Source organism: Carassius carassius, chromosome 17, assembly GCF_963082965.1.
Source record: "Carassius carassius chromosome 17, fCarCar2.1, whole genome shotgun sequence".
NCBI lineage: Eukaryota > Metazoa > Chordata > Actinopteri > Cypriniformes > Cyprinidae > Carassius > Carassius carassius.
In genome coordinates this window covers 1,440,688-1,464,318 of record NC_081771.1, presented here as the reverse complement: position 1 = coordinate 1,464,318, position 23,631 = coordinate 1,440,688, and the positions used below count along the sequence as shown (strand labels likewise).

Sequence of the window (23,631 nt, the reverse complement as noted above, 5' to 3'; positions counted from 1 at the left end):
CAGAATTTGCATCACTGATTCTTAGCTGTTTAATACTGTGAAGCTGCTTTGAAACAGTCTGCATTGCATTGAATCAAACTTGAAATGATTCTGAACTCCCAAATGACTCACCTGTGTTGACTCCCTCGGCTGACAGAGGGCTGAGTGTCTTGGAGAACGGGACGTTCCCTGCGGTCGATCCGTTCTTGCGTCCCTCATCGTGTGGGTTGGAGCGTCGTCTCCAGTAATTGAGCTCGTCTCGGTCGGACTCCTGACAGCGCCGCAGAACGCTTACCGAACGCCGTGTCTTCTCCACCATGTCCACAATACAGTTCAGCACCTACAACCAGAGACACGACAGAAAACAACCCGGTTATGTGCATAGCCCTCGTTTTCTGACGGAAAGAACGGAGACGTTATGTCGTGATGACATTAGGGGTCTTAATAGAGTCCGAATCCTCTCCATTTAAGAGAAAATGCCAACTAAATATGGCTGCTTGCTTTAAACTTTTTTTTTTTAAATTGTAAAAAGTTTTCTGTTTAATTTTGTTTGATTTTCTGAGCAAAAAATAAATATCATACATTTTTCCCTGATTTAAAGAAGACACCCGCTAAAATGTCATTCAGTGTAATAATCGTATCAGCAAAACAAAAAATGCATTTATGACATATTAAAAGAATAATTAATTTCACCCCAAATACGAATTAGTTGTAATTTAAAAATTAATTTGCCACTATCCTAGGTTTTGATCATTTGTCAATAAGAATTTTGTACTCATATAAAACACAGTAAAATTTTATATATTTTTTTATATTTTAATATGTACAAGTTAGAATAGGTATGTTGTTTGAATTTTTACATAAATATTTTATTATTAATATATTGTTTAAACCAAATTTTGATATTTAATTCTCTAAAAACGTATTTGAAACTTTAAAAGTAGACACTTCACTTACATTTAATGTACCGTATTTTCCGGACTATACGTCGCACTTTTTTCATAGTTTGGCTGGTCCTGCGACTTATAGTCAGGTGCGACTTATTTATCAAAATTAATTTGACATGAACCAAGAGAAAACATTACCGTCTCCAGCCGCGAGAGGGCGCTCTATGCTGCTCACTGCTCCTGTAGCCTACCACTGAGCAGAATATAGCGCCCTCTCGTGGCTGTAGACGGTAATGTTTTCTCTTGGTTCTGGGTTCCAAATGCGACTTATAGTCCGGTGCGACTTATATATGTTTTTTTTCCTCGTCATGACGTACTTTTGGACTGATGCGACTTATACTCAGGTGCGACTTATATAGTTTGAAAAATACGATATTTTCTGTCGACATAAAAAAACACATTGTAAATGTCTTTTGATGCGGACATCTTAACGTCTTTGACCCATTTACATACAGTATAATCTAACTTATACATTTATATATATTATTTAGTCAATAAAATATTTTATATTATTTAATGTAATATTTTATGTGAATTACACAAAGGTTTTATTTGATCTAAATGTTAATTTGTTTGTTTTTTGGTCCTAAATGTTTACTGTGATGTTACAGGGTGAATCTCACAAATGAAGTTTTATTTTATGACTATGATTTTTATTTATCATTATTTTTTAGGATAATTAAACACATTTTCCTCCTAAACTCTCATGTTTCTAATTCGTATTGTCAGTGATGATTCTGATTAAATTCTCAGAACTGACATAAAATCAACCTGTCCTCCAACCAATACGCCCGTATAGGTCGTTTGTCCAAATCCCTGAAATACGACCCATCAGAGCGTATACTACAATTGCGCCCCTATCGGCAAAAGGTTTTCATATTAATGTTTTGTACTCTTTTATTTGCCCTCTGGTTTGTGTGTCGTGTAGCTCAGTTGGTAGATTATTGCGCTATACATTGATAGGTAATCATGCTATCATGGGTTCGATCCCAGGGAACGGACCTGCATGAAAATGTATATGCTCAATAAATCATAATTTAGCATGAATTCTGTGAGGGTTAGGTTTAGGGGTGGGGTTAGGTGTGGTCATTCGAACGAATAAGCCACCTAGTAAAATATGTAGGAAATACTGTGAGATCGGTGTAAAAAGCCCACGCATTTCATTTAAATAAACGTGCGTTTTGATTGGTAATGACGTGATACGTCATTTCATGATGACAGACGCAACGCGATACTGTCATTATTTTTACCCCCGCTAGAGGGTGCTTAACTTTAAAACGTAAATATAGGTCGTAATAAATGCTTGCACAAACGACCTATATGGTCGTTTTTTGTTGGAGGACAGGCTCCATAAAATTATTCAAATCAGCATAAATTAAAGGCATTGTATCAAATATTATTTTTATGATGAATAAATACTTCAGTTTAAATAATGTTTGTTTTGCATTAAAATAGTAAGGATGAGATTTTTCGAAATAAAAAGATAATGAGTTTTTAATCAGAGAATGTACTTATTTCTTCTAAAATCATATAATTCTAAAATGCAGAAATACTAAAAAACAGCTTAATCAGTGCTGTTTGTGTTGTTGCTAAATAAAATAATTACAAATATTTTGTCTTTGATTACAATTAAGCTAAAAAAATCTATAAATAAACTAAAATTCCTAATACAGAAATATAAATAAATTACACCCAGAAAGAAATAGTAAAACAAACAAAATATAATAATAAAATTGGCAAAACTACTTACTTAAAATTAAAATTAGTAAAAATTAAATAAGATTTGAACCTAAAAATAGTACATAAATAGTGTACTATTATGGTATTTATTAATATTTAAAAACTTTTTTTTTTTAAAGTTTTAATTTTATTCTTGATAGTTGATTTGTGATATTCACCGTTTAATACTGTTAATTTTTAATGAACTCAGTCTTACATTATCCAGATGTCTCCATTCTTCAGCCCACTCTCTTTCCGTCAGTCTGTGGTCCACAGGTTCCTCACGATAGCCTCCGTTACTGCCTGAAAACGTCAGCAAAAGCCTGAGAAAAGCCCCAGTGTGTGTAATGAATGTTAAAGGTGTGCTGGCGTGTGTTACCTATCAGCCGCGGACGCTCCTTCAGCTCCAGGATCCGCTGCGGCTCTCTGTACAGGTGAGGTGTGCTGATGTCATCCAGCGCATAGTGCTGCAGAGGGGGCGGAGTCGGGTGGATCTGGGCGGGGAGCTGCAGCGGGTGGGCGGGGCTGTGTCGGGGGGCGGGGCTAATGGTGCAAATTCGTTTGGCAGGAGGCTCCAGGGAGGCGGGAGGACGCTCGTGAAAACCATTCTCTTTACTTCTGGAGTAAATCATGAAAAACAGTTAGGAAACAACAGACCCCTTATAACACTTCTGGACCTGCACAATGACAATAAAATGGTATTTTATAAAGTACCTTGCATTAAATACCATGGTATATTTAAGAATGGCAACCATTTAGTCCCATGTTATATATTAAAATGCAATGCAAAATAAAATCCCTAATAACACTTGTTCAAAAGTGCTATGGTAAAGCCTAATTTTTATGCAATGTTTTTTAGACGAGTACAATATATACCAGGTTTGCACTTAAAACTGTGGTGATATCATGTTTTACCATGGAATAACTTATTTATTTATTTATTTATTTATTATTATTTGTTTGGTCATGAAAATACCATGTTTTTGGACCGAAAAACTTGAGGGCTGAAAGCTTTAAAAATGTATAAAATTTGATTTTATTTTACATTGTTTTATTATTATTATTATTATTAAGGTTTTGCTATACTTATTTTAGTTCAATTGATATACTATTAAAGTTATATTGATATTTTGAATTAAGAGTTTATTTTTATGTTTTCAGTTTTTGGTTTAATTGTTAGTAATTTAGTTATGTTCTGTTGCCAGTTTTATTAGTTTTTTTGTTTGTATATTACTATTTATGTCAGTTTTAGATTTAGGACCAGATTTACTAAACAGGGCAAGTTTGCGTAGAGTGCAATTCCATAAAAGCATCGATGGGAGAAAATTGTGCATGTGATTTACAGACAATGCACACATTTAAGAACACAGATTATTTCCAAATTGACCGGAGCAATCTATTAAGAGCAGCACAAATTAGTGGCTGGTTTAAGCTTTTGGTCTAATTAGGCTGCAATACGTTAGTAAATCTAGTTGCATGATTCAGTTTAATTCTGAAAAAGAAATGCATATTCCATAAAATCAAGCACAAACATAACTGTGTGCATGCCTTTTCAGCGATAAACCTTCGTAGTTTTTGCGAAGTAAATCAGTTATTAATTCTGCTGTTTTATCTTCATTCAGTTAGTTGCAGAGGTTGTTAATTTATTTAATGTTTATAATTTATTTTTTTATTGCAGCTTTATTTTAAGTTACAAAAAATGTGCATTGTATGACATATGAATAACCGTTTATACAACCCGAATTCCGGAAAAGTTGGGACGTTTTTTAAATTTTAATAAAATGAAAACTAAAAGACTTTCAAATCACATGAGCCAATATTTTATTCACAATAGAACATAGATAACATAGCAAATGTTTAAACTGAGAAAGTTTACAATTTTATGCACAAAATGAGCTCATTTCAATTTTGATTTCTGCTACAGGTCTCAAAATAGTTGGGACGGGGCATGTTTACCATGGTGTAGCATCTCCTTTTCTTTTCAAAACAGTTTGAAGACGTCTGGGCATTGAGGCTATGAGTTGCTGGAGTTTTGCTGTTGGAATTTGGTCCCATTCTTGCCTTATATAGATTTCCAGCTGCTGAAGAGTTCGTGGTCGTCTTTGACGTATTTTTCGTTTAATGATGCGCCAAATGTTCTCTATAGGTGAAAGATCTGGACTGCAGGCAGGCCAGGTTAGCACCCGGACTCTTCTACGACGAAGCCATGCTGTTGTTATAGCTGCAGTATGTGGTTTTGCATTGTCCTGCTGAAATAAACAAGGCCTTCCCTGAAATAGACGTTGTTTGGAGGGAAGCATATGTTGCTCTAAAACCTTTATATACCTTTCAGCATTCACAGAGCCTTCCAAAACATGCAAGCTGCCCATACCGTACGCACTTATGCACCCCCATACCATCAGAGATGCTGGCTTTTGAACTGAACGCTGATAACATGCTGGAAGGTCTCCCTCCTCTTTAGCCCGGAGGACATGGCGTCCGTGATTTCCAACAAGAATGTCAAATTTGGACTCGTCTGACCATAAAACACTATTCCACTTTGAAATAGTCCATTTTAAATGAGCCTTGGCCCACAGGACACGACGGCGCTTCTGGACCATGTTCACATATGGCTTCCTTTTTGCATGATAGAGCTTTAGTTGGCATCTGCTGATGGCACGGCGGATTGTGTTTACCGACAGTGGTTTCTGAAAGTATTCCTGGAACATTGTTTTTAAAGTTTTCCACAATTTTTTTACGCAGTCTTTCACAGATTGGAGAGCCTCTGCCCATCTTTACTTCTGAGAGACTCTGCTTCTCTAAGACAAAGCTTTTATAGCTAATCATGTTACAGACCTGATATCAATTAACTTAATTAATCACTAGATGTTCTCCCAGCTGAATCTTTTCAAAACTGCTTGTTTTTTTAGCCATTTGTTGCCCTTGTGCCAACTTTTTTGAGACCTGTAGCAGGCATTAAATTTTAAATGAGCTAATTAAGTGGATAAAAGTGTAAAATTTCTCAGTTTAAACATTTGCTACGTTATCTATGTTCTATTGTGAATAAAATATTGGCTCATGTGATTTGAAATTCCTTTAGTTTTCATTTTATTAAAATTTAAAAAACGTCCCAACTTTTCCGGAATTCGGGTTGTATAAAGTAATGGTATCTGATAGCATAACTTTACTATAGTACCGCTGTTGTACTTTATTTGAGAGCTTTAACTTCTCTTGCATGTGTGTGTGTGTGTGTGTGTGCTCGTACCGGTTAGGACTGTGGCGTTTGCTGCTCTCGCTGGGCTCCAGCAGGAGTTCGGTGGAGTCGGCTGGTGATGGGACGCTGGTGCTGAGCAGGAGGTGTTCGTGTTGGGACAGATACTGCGCTGGAGTCTGTTTGGCGGCTCGAGCGCAGTGCAAAAGCTCTCTCTGCAGTAAGGGCAGGTTCGCCTGCAGGAGAACAAAACATCAGCTGAACTCACGCCACACTGTTAGCCATCAAACCCACTTCGCAGGGCTTTTCCTAAAGTCCGACCAGCACATTTTTAGCATTTTTCCTGATAAGAGTGGAGATAAAGGTCAGAGGGACCTTGTCAGACTTGGAGGAGCCGCGGCGTCTGTTCAGCGTCTGCACGTTCTGCTCGCTCCTTCCACCAACATCTCGTCAAAATACTCAATAAATCTTTCATATGGAAACACGGAGAAGGAAACAGAAACTAACCAGAGCCAGCGGTCCTTACATGACGAGCATGTGAGGAGTTTGATTACTAATGTGAACTTATGAATCATATATCAGACTGAAGGGGAAAATAACTTACACGTCTCTCTGTAAAGCACACTTAAGTTTCTGTTGGAAAACTCAATGCATTTGAACACTGATGATTTAGTGATTCATTCCAAGTCCAGCATTTTATGCATTTTTATTAAACGAAACGTGGATAAATGCTGCTGGGATCACTGTGCTATGAATCAAATGATATAAATGGCTTTTAATTAGTTGTACTAGTCACACACTGATCACAATGCAAGCCACTTTAAGTGTTATTTTAATATTTATCATTTTTTATTTATTTAGACTACATTTTGTTTAGTTTTCCAGTTTTAGATTAAGTTTTAGTTATTTTGAAATGTGCTATTTTTCTTTATTATTATAATTATTATTATTTTAAATATGACTGTATTTTTAGTTCTTCTACTTAGACTTATTTAAGTTGCTTTATTGATGGGAAGCGGTTTTTGTTTTGTTTTTATCCCATATTTATATTTTAACTTAATTTCAACTTTATCTCAATGTTTTTAATAAATGTTTTAATCACAATAAGCCTGTTTTTCACCACATAAATATTCCAAAAGTAAAAAAAAAAAGAATGAATTTAGCATTTATGGTTCCAATATATCAGTTTTACACTGTTCTTGATTCACAAACTGGTTTTGACTGAATCATTAAAAAAAACACATCAAAAGAATGATTTGTTTGTGAGCAGTCTTCATCACTAAACACTTTTAGTACTGATTATATTCAAAACAATTCAGTTGTCATGGAATATATTAAACATGATATCCAAAGAATATGATCTGGGAAGCTTTCCGAACACGTCTAAACTGCTGTCATAAAATCACCAAACTGTGCAGCTATCGATTTAATTATTTTTAAATATTTTCAATATACTTACTGTTTTCAGTATTTGTAAAATAGCTTTATTTTCTTTTTAAACATTACTTTTTAGGTTTCATGTCTTTTTAGCTTTTATTTATTTCAAGTTAGTATTTTGGGGAACAAAAAATAGTTTTTCAGATCGATTTCAGATTTTAAGTGTAAGCTTAACATTTAGTGTTTGCATCTCATATACAGTACATTTTAAACTTTAATTCAGCTTTATTCGACAAAATTGTTTTAATAGTTTAAAAGTTAAAATTGTCTAATTTGAGCAGCTTCAGATCAATTTCATCCTAAATATATAATCTGAATTTGCTAAAATCCCCAAATCAATATTCCTGTTTTATTATTTAAAAGTTATTATTATAAAAAAAAATGTAATGTTCAATTTATGTTTAGAATCTAGTAGACTACAGTTCATGTTTAGTTCAGTTCTAGGTTTAGAACTTGAATTGTTTCCATCTCATATTTATATTTTATACTCTAATTTTCTATTCTATTTATGTTTATTTAGTTGCAATTCAATAAAAACGTCTGAATATTTTTTGTTTTGGTTAACCATATGCTCAACTATTGTGTTATTGACCGTTTACCTTCAGGAAGGGAATGACGAAGGGCCTCAAGGGGAAGTTTGTAGCTTCTTGCAGTCTGGAGTGAAACTCTTCGATGGTGACGGTGTTGTTCTGTGGGAGAAACACATGGCTAGTTACCTCTGCTTCACATTTGAGCGATCGGTGCGAGTGTGTGAGAGAGACGCACCACCAGCGCCAGCACCAGGTTTCGGACGCTCTCTCCGATCTCGGGCGAGATGTCGTTGCCGAACTGCTGCAGGGTTGTGAGGAAGCGCTTGAGTTTGCTCAGCTGTCGAGCGCCGCAGGTGGCTGGAAGCTGCTGATTGGCCAGAGAAGAGGAAGATGATGATGAAGGGCCGTTGCTGTAGCGCTGAGGCGGCGAGGGAATGGCGTTGAGCATCGGCGGAGAATGATTGATCCCATTAGTCACTGCAGAAAGAGTATATCTGCTTATCAATGATCTGCAGACACACAATTAATCAAGAATTTTGTCCACTTTTTATATTATTTTCCTTTTGTGCCTTTGTCTTTTTTTTTAATGTTACTATTTATGCTCAATTTCATGTTATTTTCTATCTAGTTATTTTTTAAAGTGTTTATATTCTATTTCAGCTTTATTTAAATTGAACATTTTTTTTAATTGAAATTTTAGTTCATGTTAATACCCCTGTTTTTTCACTACAAACATTTTCCTGCAAGCTCAAAAAAATAGTGATGTGTTATTTTTATGGTTATTATATATAAAAACTCTGTTTCAGCAAAAACTCTCTTTTAATTTTAAATAATTACTCTGATTTTCCTTTGTATTTTTGTACTGTGGTTAGTTGCTACTGTAGGGTAGATAACTTTTTTATTTTTCTCTTTTTTTTCATGCTAAGTTGTTTTGCACACAAATGCATGCTAAATAATTAAATGTAAATGCACTACCATGCATTTAAAGCACTGTACTTCTCTGGTCAGAGATTATATGCCAGTTTTAGGGCATCTGTGTTTGTGTTAAGCTGGAAATGGATGACACATTGCATACTGTAAATTGCATGCTAAATACTGCAATTTTGACAAATAGGCTTTCCGGGTATTCTATACATAAAGAAATTTTCTGTTTGTGTACATGTTAACTAACTTTTTAGATTTGTTTTTCTCTGATTCATCAGCATTTACACAACAAATCTAAGAAGAAGCATCAAAACCTCATCATTAGGAGTAGGAATAACTGATTATACAACTAGTGCTACATCGTTGTCACATGACCTCATTAAATCTATCTCTAATCACTTAAGGTTTATCAATCACAGTGGAAATGGAAGTCAAGTACACTACATACTACATACTACAAATGTTGACAAACGCATTAGGCTATTTACTGTTTGTGTAAGCTTTAGCTAAACTGAACCGATTTTATTTGAACCAATAACTTTAATTAGAACGTAAGTTGGGAGTGGATTTTACTGAATATTTTTCAGTATATACTGCCTAATATAAAAAAAAATTGTATGTGGAATGGATTGCATGATTGCATGTAACTAATATGCTACATTGTTGTCACATGAAAACATGTCTGAAATCGCTTTTGTGCATTGCACACTGCAAGCTGCACACTACATACTGCAAATGCAAAGGGTTATTCAGGGATTCCAAACATGCAGAAAAATGTAAACCCTGTGCACAGTATGCATATTGAATAAATGGTAGTATGTCATCCTATGGGACGCACTAGTGCCAATGCAACATACTGCACAGTACAGATAGCATGCCATGCATGTTTGATTGTGGGTCTCACATGCTGTGGAGGAGAAGGCTGCTGGTCGAGGTCCACTGGGGTTGACGGAGGGTAGAGGAGGCATGACGGAGACGGTTGGTCTGCAATGAGTCTTTCCATCCACTGGGGAACCGGGCATGGCAGGAACGTTCTTCTCTGCACTGTCTGAAAACCAGAGAGACCAGATCACTTATTATGTTCCTAATCATGAACATTTCTGTGAGATTTCCATTAAAACCCAATAAAGTGCGGCGGATTCGTGGCTGCAGAGCATCTCTGATCTCATTCGTCCTGCATAGAAGCATTTCTTAACTAGATTCCTCTTGCATCTGCAACCCGAAACATTCCCAGAAGCACTAGAGCAAACGATGCAAACGCAAATGGGGTCATTGTGTTCCGTGCATTGATATGCAATCGATGCATTGATATGCAATTCATGTTTAAAGGTGCCTCGAAAATCCAATTGAGCCCAATCCTCGTCTAATCTTGAGCTGTGAGGGAACAGCCTTCTGCACACCAGATGTTTTCTGCGCCTGTTTAAGAGCCGTGAGTCCCGACAGCTGAAGTGCAAATGAACCAGGTTTTGTCCTCTGGAAAGAAAGGGTGATCATTGAGTCTGCTTAAGAATGGAGAATCGGGCCATTTCACGCTTTCTAACTACGCTTCACAAAAGCCGTCAAGAGCTAAACGCATACTTTCTTCCTGTGAATGGACCACCAGGCCCAAAAGTCGTAGATCAGAGGTGCTATTGTTCTACAAGAGCCGTGAGAGAAGCCATCGGCCTCATTTGGAGTATATCAGACCGCTGGAAATGCTTTAACACAGAGGGCTAATAGACCCACACAGATCGAGTTGTCAAAGGTCATGAAACGCTTCTAACCAGACGACTTTTCATAGATGCACAGGGCTTTTCTCGATGAAAAGTGTGTTTTGTTTAACGTTTATTCATGGGAAACTAATGCAGTGAATGTGTTTCTCGCAGTATAGATTTTAAATGGCTCTCTCCACTTAACAATGAAGAGTAAGGCGGCTTTTAATGGGATTGTTATAGCGCTTCATTTCTACGTTCCACTGCAGTCGTGAAAACCAGAAGAGCATTTTGCAAGTTAATATGCTGTTTATTTCGTTCTGTTTTCATGTCTCTATTTGTTTTAACTATATAACTAAACCCTAAAAAAAATTTCTGTTACTTAAAATAAAATAAACTATATCATATCATATACATTTCAAATTTTTTCATTAGATTAAGTTGAAGTACTAAAATGACCAAAACTAATACGAAATTTGTAAAAAAGTGAATTACATTTTTTTAAAAGACCAAAAACTAATAAAAATGATAACTCGTAATAAACTTACTAACACTTTAACTACAATTACTGTGAAAACATAAAATCTAAAACTATAAAAGTAAATAATTGATACTAAAATAACACTTAAATAAAAGAAATTTCAGAAATATAAAACAAATCACGTTTCTATGGAAGACAAAACCTGCTGAATAATATATAAAATGATAAAATAAAGATGTAAAAAAAAGTATTATTACAATAAATTATTTGTTGTGTTCTTTATAGTTATTATTATGATTTATTATACATTTATTGCAAGTTTGGTCCTCCATATGTTTCAAATCAAGGTTTGAAGAACAAATCAAATGCTGAAGGACTGCATTTTGCAATTTAAGCTCATTTCATGTATTGCAATGAATCTCATTCTTGGGTTTTTATTGTGAGACTCCAACCATCGTCCAACCAAGTGTGACACACTTTTACACACACACTTGGACACACAGACACAGATCTTCTGGTTTTCGAGCGCACCTGAGCCCTGCTCTGGGTCTTTCGAGCTGCCCCTATTAATGCCTGACTGAAAAAAAATTTCATTCCAGCTTTTTTCTATGTACATTTCTTCCTAGGAGGCAGGAAGTAGAATGCGGGAAGGACTGGGAGAAACAGGAAGCCCAGCCATTTGGGTTTGTGCCACACCACAAGATGTACACAAAGCCTCCCGTATCCACCGTCTGTTAGCAGAGATTAGCATCACACCAGCGGAGAACTACAGCTTAAACAACACTAGCGACTTAACACAAGATACAAGAGTTAAACTACGTTTGAAAAATATTTGTTTTTATAATCATTTATGACTCTAAAATCTCTAAAGTTAACTGGACTGATTGACTAGACTGATCAGGCAGCCAATATCTGGTCGATTTGAGATTATGAACTAAATTAAATCATTCACTCCTGTTTTTATTTAGTTTTTTTTGGTGTAAACACTGTATAAAATATGTCGTTAAATTGTATTGAATATAAATACTATAAATTGCATAAATTGTAATGCATTGTATGACTCTCAAAAAACCTTAGTAACATTTATGCATCAATGTTATTTTATTATTATTGATATGCTATTATACTTTTTGTTAATATTTAAATTTTATATTTTCAGTTTACATTTGAAAATTAATTTTGTAATTTTATGTGCTTTTGTCATTATTATTGTTTTTTTTATATTACTATTGGTTTCATTCATGTTTAGTATAGTTTTTATGTATTTACAGTACATTTACTGCTTTGACTTAATTGCAGGAAACAGTCCTGGAATAATAAAACATATTTTATTTCAGCTTTTAACAAAACTTTTAATTTGAATATAATAACCTGCATATTATGCATATTTCATGCATTTATATTTATGCATATCTGAAATGAATGAATGAAGGTTTATAAAAATCAAGTGTATTCTGTAGATACTTCCAGCTCTTAAATGAGTCCTTTTTAGTGGTTTGAGGGACACAAGGCAGGTGTGGAGTCTTTAGTTATCAGTCACTGAACTGCTCGAAATCTAGGAGGCAGAAGCATCCTTGCACACACACACACACACACACACACACAGGTCTGTTAGCACAGCTCCAGGATATCTGTGCGGATCAATATTGATCTGCTAACAGCAAATGCGCAGCGACTGCCACCTGTTACACACCGCCTCCAATAAAGAGGAAAAATTTATTCCTGCTGTTATTGAACATCACTGTCAATATTAGCTGGACTTCTGACACAACTCATGATGCTGAAAACTTTGAGCTGCATCCCACATATAACATTTAATCAACTATGTTTATTTGTTTATGTATAAATGCATAAAGTATGCACAATATGCATCAATGCATATTACAGTTTGATTTATGTTTATGCATATTTAGGTATATTTGAAATGAATACATAATCGTCACAAAGCTCATTATGCAAAACAACTGAAATAAGTTCTTGTCCACTTTCAAACTCTGATTGGTCAATACGATGCATTCCGGGTCAGATATTGCATAATTAAATTGCAATTCTGCAAATTCTAATTAAAATTTGACAAAAATTCTGGCATTTTTAAATGAATTTTTCTTCTTTTTCTCTTTTTAATTTGTCTAAGAATGTTGAGTTTATTTCTAACAATTCATCGTTTTTTCTCTAAATTGTGAGTTTACATCTCAGAACTCAAGACTTTTTTTTTCTTGCAATTGCAAATGTATCTCAATAAAAAAAAAGCAATCTCAAAATAAGTTCAATTCTGAACCTATCATGAATCATCAAGAAATGCAACTCAACCAAGTCAGAAATGATGAGAGATGTTCTTAAGAACGTTTCTGACAAGAGCATGGATATGCATATATCACTTAGTGAATTCTCCTAAAACATATGAAAGCCTAAACGATGTTGAATTGGTTGTGAATACATGTGCTGACTCTGAGAATATACCCAAACCCATCTGAAAGATCTTTACTCCCCCCAAAAACGTTAAACATTGAGGCACAAAGAGTCGATTTAAAAGCCCTGCCCGTCTTTGTTTAAAATGATCTATGAATTTCCATGAATTTCGCTTCAGTGCAGCCAAACCGAGTGTTTAGAAATCATTTAAAGAGCACCGCCTCCAGCCACACATCAGCAAAACAAACCCACACAGAGCTGCTCACAGCCACAGACACAAAAGGGTTAAGATATCGGATCATTCTTATGTGTGTGTGTGTGAGACTGAGAGAGAAAGAGAAAGAGCTTCCCTCCCCCTCGTCTCCTTCTGTTCCTCCTCCATATGGAGCTGCTGGGGGTGTGAAGGACAGCTGGAGTCTCCAACAGTCACCTGTGTCCAGATCCCATCCACCGCAGAACACACTTCCTCAGAAGCGAAAACTGCTCTCATCTCAAGGCTCCTTGTCTATCAAAGCTCATGTCTTCCACGGAGTAAAAATATTAAAAAGACAATTGTGGATTGCAATCAAGATCTGCAATCTTTTTTCTTCAAAATTCAAGTTTATGCTTTTCATGATACAAATTGCTGCAATGCAGCTTAACAGACAATTAGGTCACAAAAAGCAAAAATAATGCAAAAAGCGAACATCAAAATGCACGTATAAAAAGATCTCAGTGGCGTCTCAAAAAGCTCAGATTTGCCACTCAAAACTCAAACGACCCGAGCTGCTCTATTTTCCAACTATTGTCTGATTTATAGAATTTAAGTTGAAGAAACATAACTGATGTAACTCCATGAAGTCCCCTGAGCTCTTAAAGAGCAATACAATTATCCTGTGGGGAGGGAAAGAGGAAAATAGGAGTTTGACAGGAGGAGAGGGAGGAGGGAGGGAAGGAGAGTTAAAGAAAAGAAGGCAAAACAAAAGCTGCACCTGGTGCCTGGTGCACACACACACACACACATCTGCTCTTTCTCTCTCCTCAGCAACAGGTCGAAGCCTCACGCATGCTGTTCATGTTCAGTCCTCTCATCTCTTGAGTGAAATCATCACATCTGACCCTGAGCTAGTCATCGATTCACCGACCTGCCAAACTCTTTCAGATCATTCACTCATCATCTCTTAAGTGCATGCACTGAGCATGGATTTACTGCAGCATTTAGATCTTGAGAAGGTTATACTGTAAGAACAACCATTTCTAAATGAAAATATTTTTTGAGAAGTAAATCTTACAACAGTTTTTTTTTGTGAATACTAACGGAATGAGCTTAAAGTCAAAGTGATGAATTAGCATTTGAAGACGATTGGATTATAAAAGTACATTTGAGATGGACTTAATTGTTTTTTTAAACTTACAGTAGCATAAAAATACTATGGCATTTTATCATGATGAACACAAAATACCATCAAGATATTATTATGTGGATAATTCTTTTACAAATTAACTTCTGACATAGAACACAGTTATAGAAAGGGATTTAGTGATTAAAATTTTCTTGAATAGTTTTAATATTAGAATGAAAAAAAAACTTTTAAAAAATAGTACCTTGAAAAAAAATAACATGGTATTTTTAAAAAATAAATAATTAAAATAAACTTCTTAAACTGTCATTGCTGTCTGAAAAGATTTTGATTCAAGGTTATTGTGCACAGAAATAATTTTATGAATCACTATTTTTTCTCTTATTTAAAATAATACAATCTCAAGATACCTAAACTAAATGCATTTCAAATTGCTTTAAATACGAAGACGTTTTCAGGGAATTTGTGTCAAAAATAAATGCATTTTCACTGCTGTTGGCAGATAATTCTATTTGTTTTCAGTATGAATCTCAATTCGTTTACGTATTTCCACGTCTTCATCGCTGCAGCCTGATGTGAATGTAGTTTCATGAATGCAGACTTCACACATTCACACACACACTTGCACATTTACATGATGACGTGAAGGATCCTTTATTGACATCCTGATAACAGTCAAATTAGAAACCGCTTGTGTGTGTGAGTCGCAGTCGCTGTCCTTCATCTCATCGGAAGCATCTCCTTGCCCTTCTGACCTCTGTGGGACTTACTGATTGGCCGGCTGATCAATCAATCACTCAGCAGCTGCTCTGATTGGCTCCTTAGAAATGATATGAGCCTGTTGAAATGTGTTTCTCTGGCACACACACATCTGGTCTGATTTAAGACTTTTAAACTTTAAAGATGATTTTCTCAATATTTCGATTTTTTTTGCTCCCTCAGGTTCCAGATTTTCAAATAGTTGTATCTCAGACAAATATTGTCCTCCGAACAAACCAGACATCAATGCAGAGATGATTTATTCAGCTTTCAGATGATGCATGAATCACCATTTCGAAAAATTGACACTTAAGACTGGTTTTGTGCTCCAGGGTCAAATATTTGACACATATGGGCAGTAATATGTAGCATTTGAATACCACGGTAAAATTTAACAGTACCACGGTAATATAAATACTCAAGTGCTATCAGCTGATACTTGTCAGGGTAAATAATGTTTAAACTAAACTTAAAAGAAAAAGTTATATAAATAAACAAAAAATAACAAAAGCACATTTTTTAAAAAGTCAACAAAAAAACTGAAATAAAAATAAAGTTCAATAGAAGTATTAAAGAAAAACCAATAAAATGACAAAAGCACAACATTTCTAAAACTTAAACTTAAAATAAAAACTGAAATAAACCAAGTTTGATAGAAATATTAAAAAAAATTAATAAAAATGACGAAAGCACAACAAAATAACTAATCTTTCTAATAAAATGTTAATAAAAAGGACAAAATCACACAATAAAATTACTAAAACTGAAACTAAGAATAACAATAAGGTTAAATACTAATTTTGACTCAAGAAAGGTTTGATGCAAAATTCTTTCATTTCTTTATCAAAAATCTTCCATGCTTTATTATTATTAATTAATTTACAATGGCACTCTTTTGGCAGTATGAGGTAACATCCTTGATGCACTAATCATTCAGTACTACAGGAAATATTGAAAGTATCATGCTTTTGATACAATCGTCACTCGCACAACAAGTGTTCTGTCAAGCTCTCTTAGATCTTTGCTAATCATGGGGCTCTTAAAGACTAAACGTCTCTCGCCAGACTCCTCCAGGGCCCCCCGAGGGCCTCCACAAAGACTGTTCGGGTCATTGAGCACAAGCCGCCCAGCGCTTCATCTTCACTAGAGCTATAGTGACTGTTGTGATGTCCAGCAGACCTTCAGACCACACAGCAGGTCAACGGCTGCACACACACCTCCAGAAGACTAACCGTTGATTTAACGCTAACCGGCCGGATCAGCAGCCGTCTTGATGACAAGTTAGCATTGATTTAGCTGAGCTAATGTGGAACTTACTGCTTTCAGGATGATCTAGGGATGCGTGTGTGCGTGCGTGTGTGTGTGTGTGACATTCATATGCAACAGGACTTGTCTGTTTTTGTAGATGTACTATAAACATTATCCAGTACTTCTAATCAACAAGGACACGTTAAATTGATAAAAAGTTCAGCAAAGACATTTAAAATGTAACAAAAGATTTCTATTTCAAATATATGCTGTTCCTTTGACCTTCCTATACATTAAAGAATTTAAAAAATAAAAATGTTTAATGGTTTCCAAAAAAAAAACAAAAAAAAACTAAAAGATAATGAAAACAAGACTGGAGTAATGATGCTGAAAATTTAGCTTTGCATCACATAAATAAATTACATTTTAAAATGCATTACGATAGAAAAGAGTTATTCTGAATTTGAATAATATTTTACACATTTTTTATGTATTTCCAGTCAAATAATTTCAGCCTTGGTGAGCAGAAGAGACTTTCGAAGCTTTCAAAAACATTACATAATCTCACACGCCCCAAACGTTTGGACAAACATTCTAACGTTTTGGGTGAGTAAATAGAAATTAATATTTTTATTCAGCAAGGATGCATGAAATTGATTAAAAGTGAAATTAAAGTTATTTATAATGTTACAAAAGACACTATTTCAAATAAATGTTTTAATTTTTTTCAAGATTCAAATAATCCTGAAATTCAGAAGACTGGAGTAATAATGCTGAAAAAAGTAGCATTGCATCACAGGAATAAATTACATTTAAATAATTTTCAGACAGAAAACAGTTATTTTGATTTGCAATGCTATAATCACAATTTTGGTTAAATAAATGCAGCATTGGTGACCAGCCTTGTGGACTTCTTTAACATTACATAATCCTGCCAACTTTTGAATAGTAGTGTAATAAATAATTAAAAATTACTCAAAAAATTATTATGTTATCATCTGATACCATCACTTTGAAAGGTCTAAAGCATAAAAAAGACAGAAAACACTAGAAACAGTGCTTAAATGTGTTTTATCCTTAAATACGGAGGACTACAAGACACTAGTTATATTCCAGTCCAAATCTGTGAGTTTGCAAAGCAGACAGCATGTCTAGAGGGGAAAAGAACACACACACACACACACACACACACGTTGTTCTGTCAGTGTGAAACAGTCTGCTGTGTGTCTGTCAGAAAGCGGCTGTAGATTGTGTTAAGGTGACATACAGCAGACCTGCAGAAACACGTCAGTAATGAGATGCAGCGAGACCGTCTCTTCGATTCTCACATCTTTGATTGAGCTAAATCAGGCCTCAGATTTGCCAAAAGTCTCCAATGAAAAGCAAGAAACTCTGACATGATCACACATTCCTTTTAGAGCTCTGTTATCTACTGTATAAGCTCCATTAAATCTCCTAAACAGCAAACATACTGAATCCATCCATTGATCTATTCATTCATGCAGAAAACGAACTCTACACACGAGAGTTAAAGCAGCTCGGATGCTGAAGTCAAACTCCATCTCTCTCCTCAAGATCCTGCCACGTGGAAACACTTCAACAGTGAAGTCATCAAGGATTGGTTTTTATATATATATATTTTTATAGAGATGACACTCTCAAAGAGCAGATTCCAGCCGATGAAATATTTTAGAGCGGAGTATAAAAACTTTCCGTGATGTTATCACTCATTTCCACGACTGACCTTCTTCAGATTCCCAAATCACGATTTTAAAATCCCCTGATTATTTCAGAATTTCCATGACATTAAAAGCATGAATCGCCTCTATTATATGAATACAAAAACAACATAACAAATGCAATTAAGTGAATTTGCATTCAAAAATAACCACATTGTTACTTTTTTATTATTATTAAAATTTAAGTTTTCATTTCAACTAATAGAAAAACTGAATAAATTAATTTTTATTTATTATATTTAGATGCACTTTATAATTAATATATACAACATATATTATATATATTTATTAATGAATGTATCATTTAAATGCACTATCCAGATGGCTCATGACAGCAGCGCATTTGTATATTTTAAAACCAATAAACTGTTTTATTTGGGCATGATGCTCTCAATAATGTAATCCATTTGATAAAAAAATATTATAAAAGATGAGTACACACACACCAAAGCCTTATATCTACAGCTCTGGAAAAGAGAACAAATCCAGCTTTGGATGCAAACATGGGGTGGTGTTGGCGCAGTGGATAAGATGCACGCCTTTGGTGTGAGAGACCGGGTTCAAATCCACTGTGAGACACCTGAGCAAGACACTTAACCCCTAGTTGCTCCAGAGACGTGTGACCTCTGACATATATATAGCAATTGTAAGTCGCTAAGCATCAGCTAAATTAATAAATGTAAACATAAAGCAGCTGAAGGCATGAATACACAGAGATGGTGCTCACCTCCTCTCTATGATGGTCTGCTCTGCTTGTGTCTTATTCCAAACAATGTAAGAAATGTTCTCTCTCTTCATATGTGATGCATGTGTCTCAAACTCTCTCACATATGTGAGCACTGCAGTCCGAGTCCTTCCCACCGCCAGCGAGGCACAGATGGACTCCAGATGGTCTTCCACGCCTCCCTTCTCTCTCTGCTGATGTCATCACCCAGGCCACGCCCACTGTGTGGCTCCTGGCCAATCAGCCGCTGCTCTATTCAATACATTAAACTAGAGGAGACTCATTAACATAACTAACTGCTCTGGCTCTCAAAAGCTAAACAAAGTGCATGCCAACCGAAGGGAGGGGAAGTTACCCATAACACCTCATGCTGTGTGTGCCGTTACTTTAGGATGAACTATTCAACTTCTTGCACTGTTTGCATCCAAGAACGTACAATTTTATTGCTCAGCATTGCTCTAATGAGCCCTAATTGATGTGTCAATTAACTTTGTTCCAGAAGTTTCTCGTAAAATTGCTTAGAAGAAATAAAATGCATGCAAACAGTCAATTGTTGATGTCGACTAAGACATTAGAATTACTAATGTATTAGACATTTTACTGTATATTTTTATTTGTACTCATAACGGTGTCATTTTAATATTATTGAGATACTGTTATAGTTTTTATTAATATATATATATATATATTTCATTTTATGTTTTGTTCAAATTATGTTTTTTTCCCATGCCTATTTATATTTAATACATTTTTATTTGAGTTTTAGTTATTTTAGTGCATCAAGTCAGGGTTTTTATATTTTATTTTAAGCAGTTTATTTTATTGTTTCATTTATCACTTATTATTATAATAGTGACCCTGACTCACAATTGTTAAATAAAACAATTACATATACATATATATATACATTTCATTTATTTATTTATTAATTTATTTAAATATTGAAATAAGTTTGGAATTAAATGGTGCTTTCCACATTCAAAGGAGATAATTTTTTTTGTTGAAAAAAATCTTCCAAATTATTCCAAACATTATTAATAAACAACACTTCATCCACAAGCCAGATCATTTTCTTTTCATGGGGGGCGAGGGAGTGGAAGTTCAACAAAATCTGACATATAATAAGAAACATTATCTGCAATATGGTGTCATGTGGCACATGTACGCTATTTAACTCTCCATCTTCATCTAGACAAATAAACAGAGCCCAATCTCTCATCCCGTCCAAAGAGAAAGTCAAAAACGCATGACCTCACGTTCAGAGACTTCTCAAGCCTTTGGCGTCACACAGAGAGAGAACGAAACCTGATATGAGCAGAAATAATAAGAATTCATCAAGTATAGTGAAACAGCGATTTATAACCCAGCCTGATTAATCAGTCAATACTGAGATTATCACACAGTTATAAGAGCTCATCATTCAGCTTAGCATCAGCTCCAAAATCAAACGATAATTGATGAATTTTGAGATTTTTAAAAAAGTAAATATAGGCTATATTGTATATATTGTGTAAAAAATACAATATAATAATAATAATATATTTAAATAATACAAAATTGTATATAATATATTCAAAACTAAATATTATCATTTTTAAATAATTGTGATCATGCTTGTGTGTATATTATATTATAATATGCATAATTATATACGATAAATTATAAAAATAGCGTTTGCATAATGTATTCAAAATGATCAAACGGAATGTTCATTTAACACTTTTGAAACATTTAGACACTGGACATTTTGTAACTTTCGAGAACATTCCGAAATAATGTTTAATGGGAAACATTCTTAGAGCAAATTGTATTAGTTAGATTAACACAAAACAGTTCTAATTAAAAATGGGTTAATTTACCCAATATTTCTATGCACTGTGAATTTTTGTGATTATTAAGAGCTTGGTGTTAACATGCCAAACTAATATCAAAATGTGACCATCTTTGGCTCCAAGACAGCATGGATTGATGAGTTTCATCATTTTATTTTGGTGAAAATTGTTTTTTTTAACACAATGAAGGGCACAGGGCACAGGAGCCTGTTTCTATCTAAATCGTTACAATCCTTCACTTCCATCTGCAAGACGTTTCCTCCATCTGTGGACGTAACGCAGCAGGGCAACAGATGTGAACACACTCGTCCTGAACTCTCTCACACGCACACACACACACTGCATGGACTTCTGTTCCAAATCCACATCCAATCTCCTCCACAGCAAAATCTCTTTCCAAGCACTTCTCTGCGTCCGTCAGTCTCTCTCTCTGTGTTTGTAGTGGCATTCCTGCTCGGCTCTCGGCTCCAGTGTGTCTGGCCCCGCTGCACGCCTGGGAGCCATTAGTTTAAGTAAAGCCTGACACACACACACACACACACACACACACACACACTCAACTGCTCTTAGAACACGTACAGACTGAGTATGTCTGTATGTAAGTCAGGAGACGTGTGTGAAAAAGGTGTGTGTGACCAAATTGTCCCCAGAAGCGAGTTAAATCACTAAACCTCCCTTTGGGATCATCCAAAAAAGTCTTGGGATGAAAAAAAAAATGCATTTAAAAAAGTTTATAATTAAGAAATTTCCAACTGTTTTAATACAACAATAATACCATTCATATATTTACTTTTTTATATTTTAAAGAAGAAATCAATCAGATGTATAGTTGACATTTGAGGCTTAATAGCCTACTATAGAAAAGTACTAAAAGTTTTTAGCTTATATTTTTTTTCTAAATATATAAATAGATAAAGATATAAATATAATTCAATGTAAATTGTGATAAGCGTAATTAATAATTGCAAGTTCAGTTTGAAGGGAATAATCAACAATAATGATTATTGTCCTTATCGTGCAGCCCAAGTGTGTGTGTGTGTGTGTGTGTGTGTGTGTATTATATAATTTCTGCACCATTAGTGTGCCAAATGATATATGATTATATAAAACAATATTAATTATTATAGCCTAAAATGCCACATATAATAAAAAAATCACAACAATATAACATGCAAATAATTCAAATATATTACAGCAAACTATGTAGCGTTTTAGCTACGATTATGATAAAAAAAAAAGGTAGGTATGCACGCATGTGAGTGGTATTCAGTTAGTCTGCTAGTGTTTGATTCTGAAGCAGTGAAACACAGCAGTCTGAAAACCATCACACTACTGACAAGAGCAGCTGAGTTAGTAGTTAGTTACTCCCCGAAACTTCAGTGTCGGTCTGAGCGCGTGCAACAGCGCAATTTATGAGAGGTGGGTCACACGCTCTCTTGGCCACATCACCCTAAAGTTTCCACTTTGAAAGCCAAGAAAAGAGTCCACACACACAGTTTACTGTTAGACAGACATGATTACTTACCAGCAACCCTGATCCATTCTCATTATCTGAATCATCCTCACGCTTGCATGCATTGATTTCATTAAGTCTGTCCCTCAGAACCATTTAACAAACATGTGGTTTGATGCTCAATCAGATGCCCAAATAGAATTAAATAATGTGTAAAAAATATTATGTGAAAGTGTGCAATGTAACACTGTCACCTGACCTCCCAAAGCCTTGGAAATCTTAGAAATAAAGATCTTCATAACACATCAATCTTTTATTATTTCCCTACAAATGTCAGAGAACTGGATTAACCATCCTAGCGAAAGTTTTTCTGAGAATCGTGTGACAAGACAATGACGAGGAGGAATTTACTGCCTGGTTTTACAAGAGAAGAACTGATGTGAAGTCCATGTGTGTGTGGACGGACAGAGAAACACACACCGCTTCATACCGAAGAGGTCAAATCCCAAACCAGCTCTGGTGTAAACAACCTCCGGACTATATTTAAGACTTCTGATATAATCACTGATAAATACATGGCATGCCGTGTGAATGTCACCGCATTAAATACAAAATGTCGAAGCACATTCTCGCAAAACATTTCACAAAAGGATTTCCATTTGGATTTTAAATCATAAAATAATGACTACTGATGCTGTCTATCAACATTGCAGGTTAAATGCATTAGAAACCTTTGCGTCTTCCTTAATAAATTTGAAAAATACTTGATATTTTGTTTTTCTAGAGCAGTGACATTCACACATTTGTAAGTGATTAATACCTCTAAACACTTTCTGGGGCGTTGCTTAATGAACGAAGGACATAGGCAGTGACCTCAAGCATGATTTGGAGGTGTATATACATCACATCCAACTTTTGCTATTGGAATAAAATGCATCCGAGTGGGATGAAAGCTGTGAAACTGTGAAACTGTACAGTGCACCATTTAATGCAATATTCACTATGTGCATGCATGTATAATCGCAAATGTTAATGCAAGCTTTTATACTGTACATGTTAATAGTAAAGCATATATTATATGAGCAGTAGAAACAAGCTTGTTTTAGTGGTCGTTTGGAGCTGGTCTATATCTCTTGTTCTACATCACACCTGTGTTTATTCTGAAATCTCAGTCCATTTTTGGCCTCAAGGCAAGAGACTAGAGCAGCTGTGTTATTGGCACACACACA

At 35.0% G+C, this 23,631-nt stretch overlaps 1 protein-coding gene across 4 annotated transcripts in view; it reads right to left on the bottom strand.

Annotated features, from left to right (window-relative positions):
* Window positions 1–23,631, bottom strand: part of LOC132160710 (protein CBFA2T2-like) — a 41,505-nt gene that overhangs the window by 3,950 nt on the left and 13,924 nt on the right. For 2 of the 4 annotated variants that reach the window (XM_059570367.1, XM_059570370.1), the window contains exons 2-8: window positions 9,631–9,774; window positions 8,038–8,279; window positions 7,872–7,961; window positions 5,890–6,071; window positions 3,025–3,263; window positions 2,863–2,948; window positions 112–319 (exon numbers count right to left, since the gene is read on the bottom strand). In XM_059570367.1, coding sequence (XP_059426350.1) covers window positions 112–319; window positions 2,863–2,948; window positions 3,025–3,263; window positions 5,890–6,071; window positions 7,872–7,961; window positions 8,038–8,279; window positions 9,631–9,774 — 1,191 coding nt within the window. Of the gene's footprint in view, window positions 1–111; window positions 320–2,862; window positions 2,949–3,024; window positions 3,264–5,889; window positions 6,072–7,871; window positions 7,962–8,037; window positions 8,280–9,630; window positions 9,775–19,120; window positions 19,259–23,631 lie in introns of those variants that run through there. The other 2 variants (XM_059570369.1, XM_059570368.1) reach the window with 2 other exon arrangements.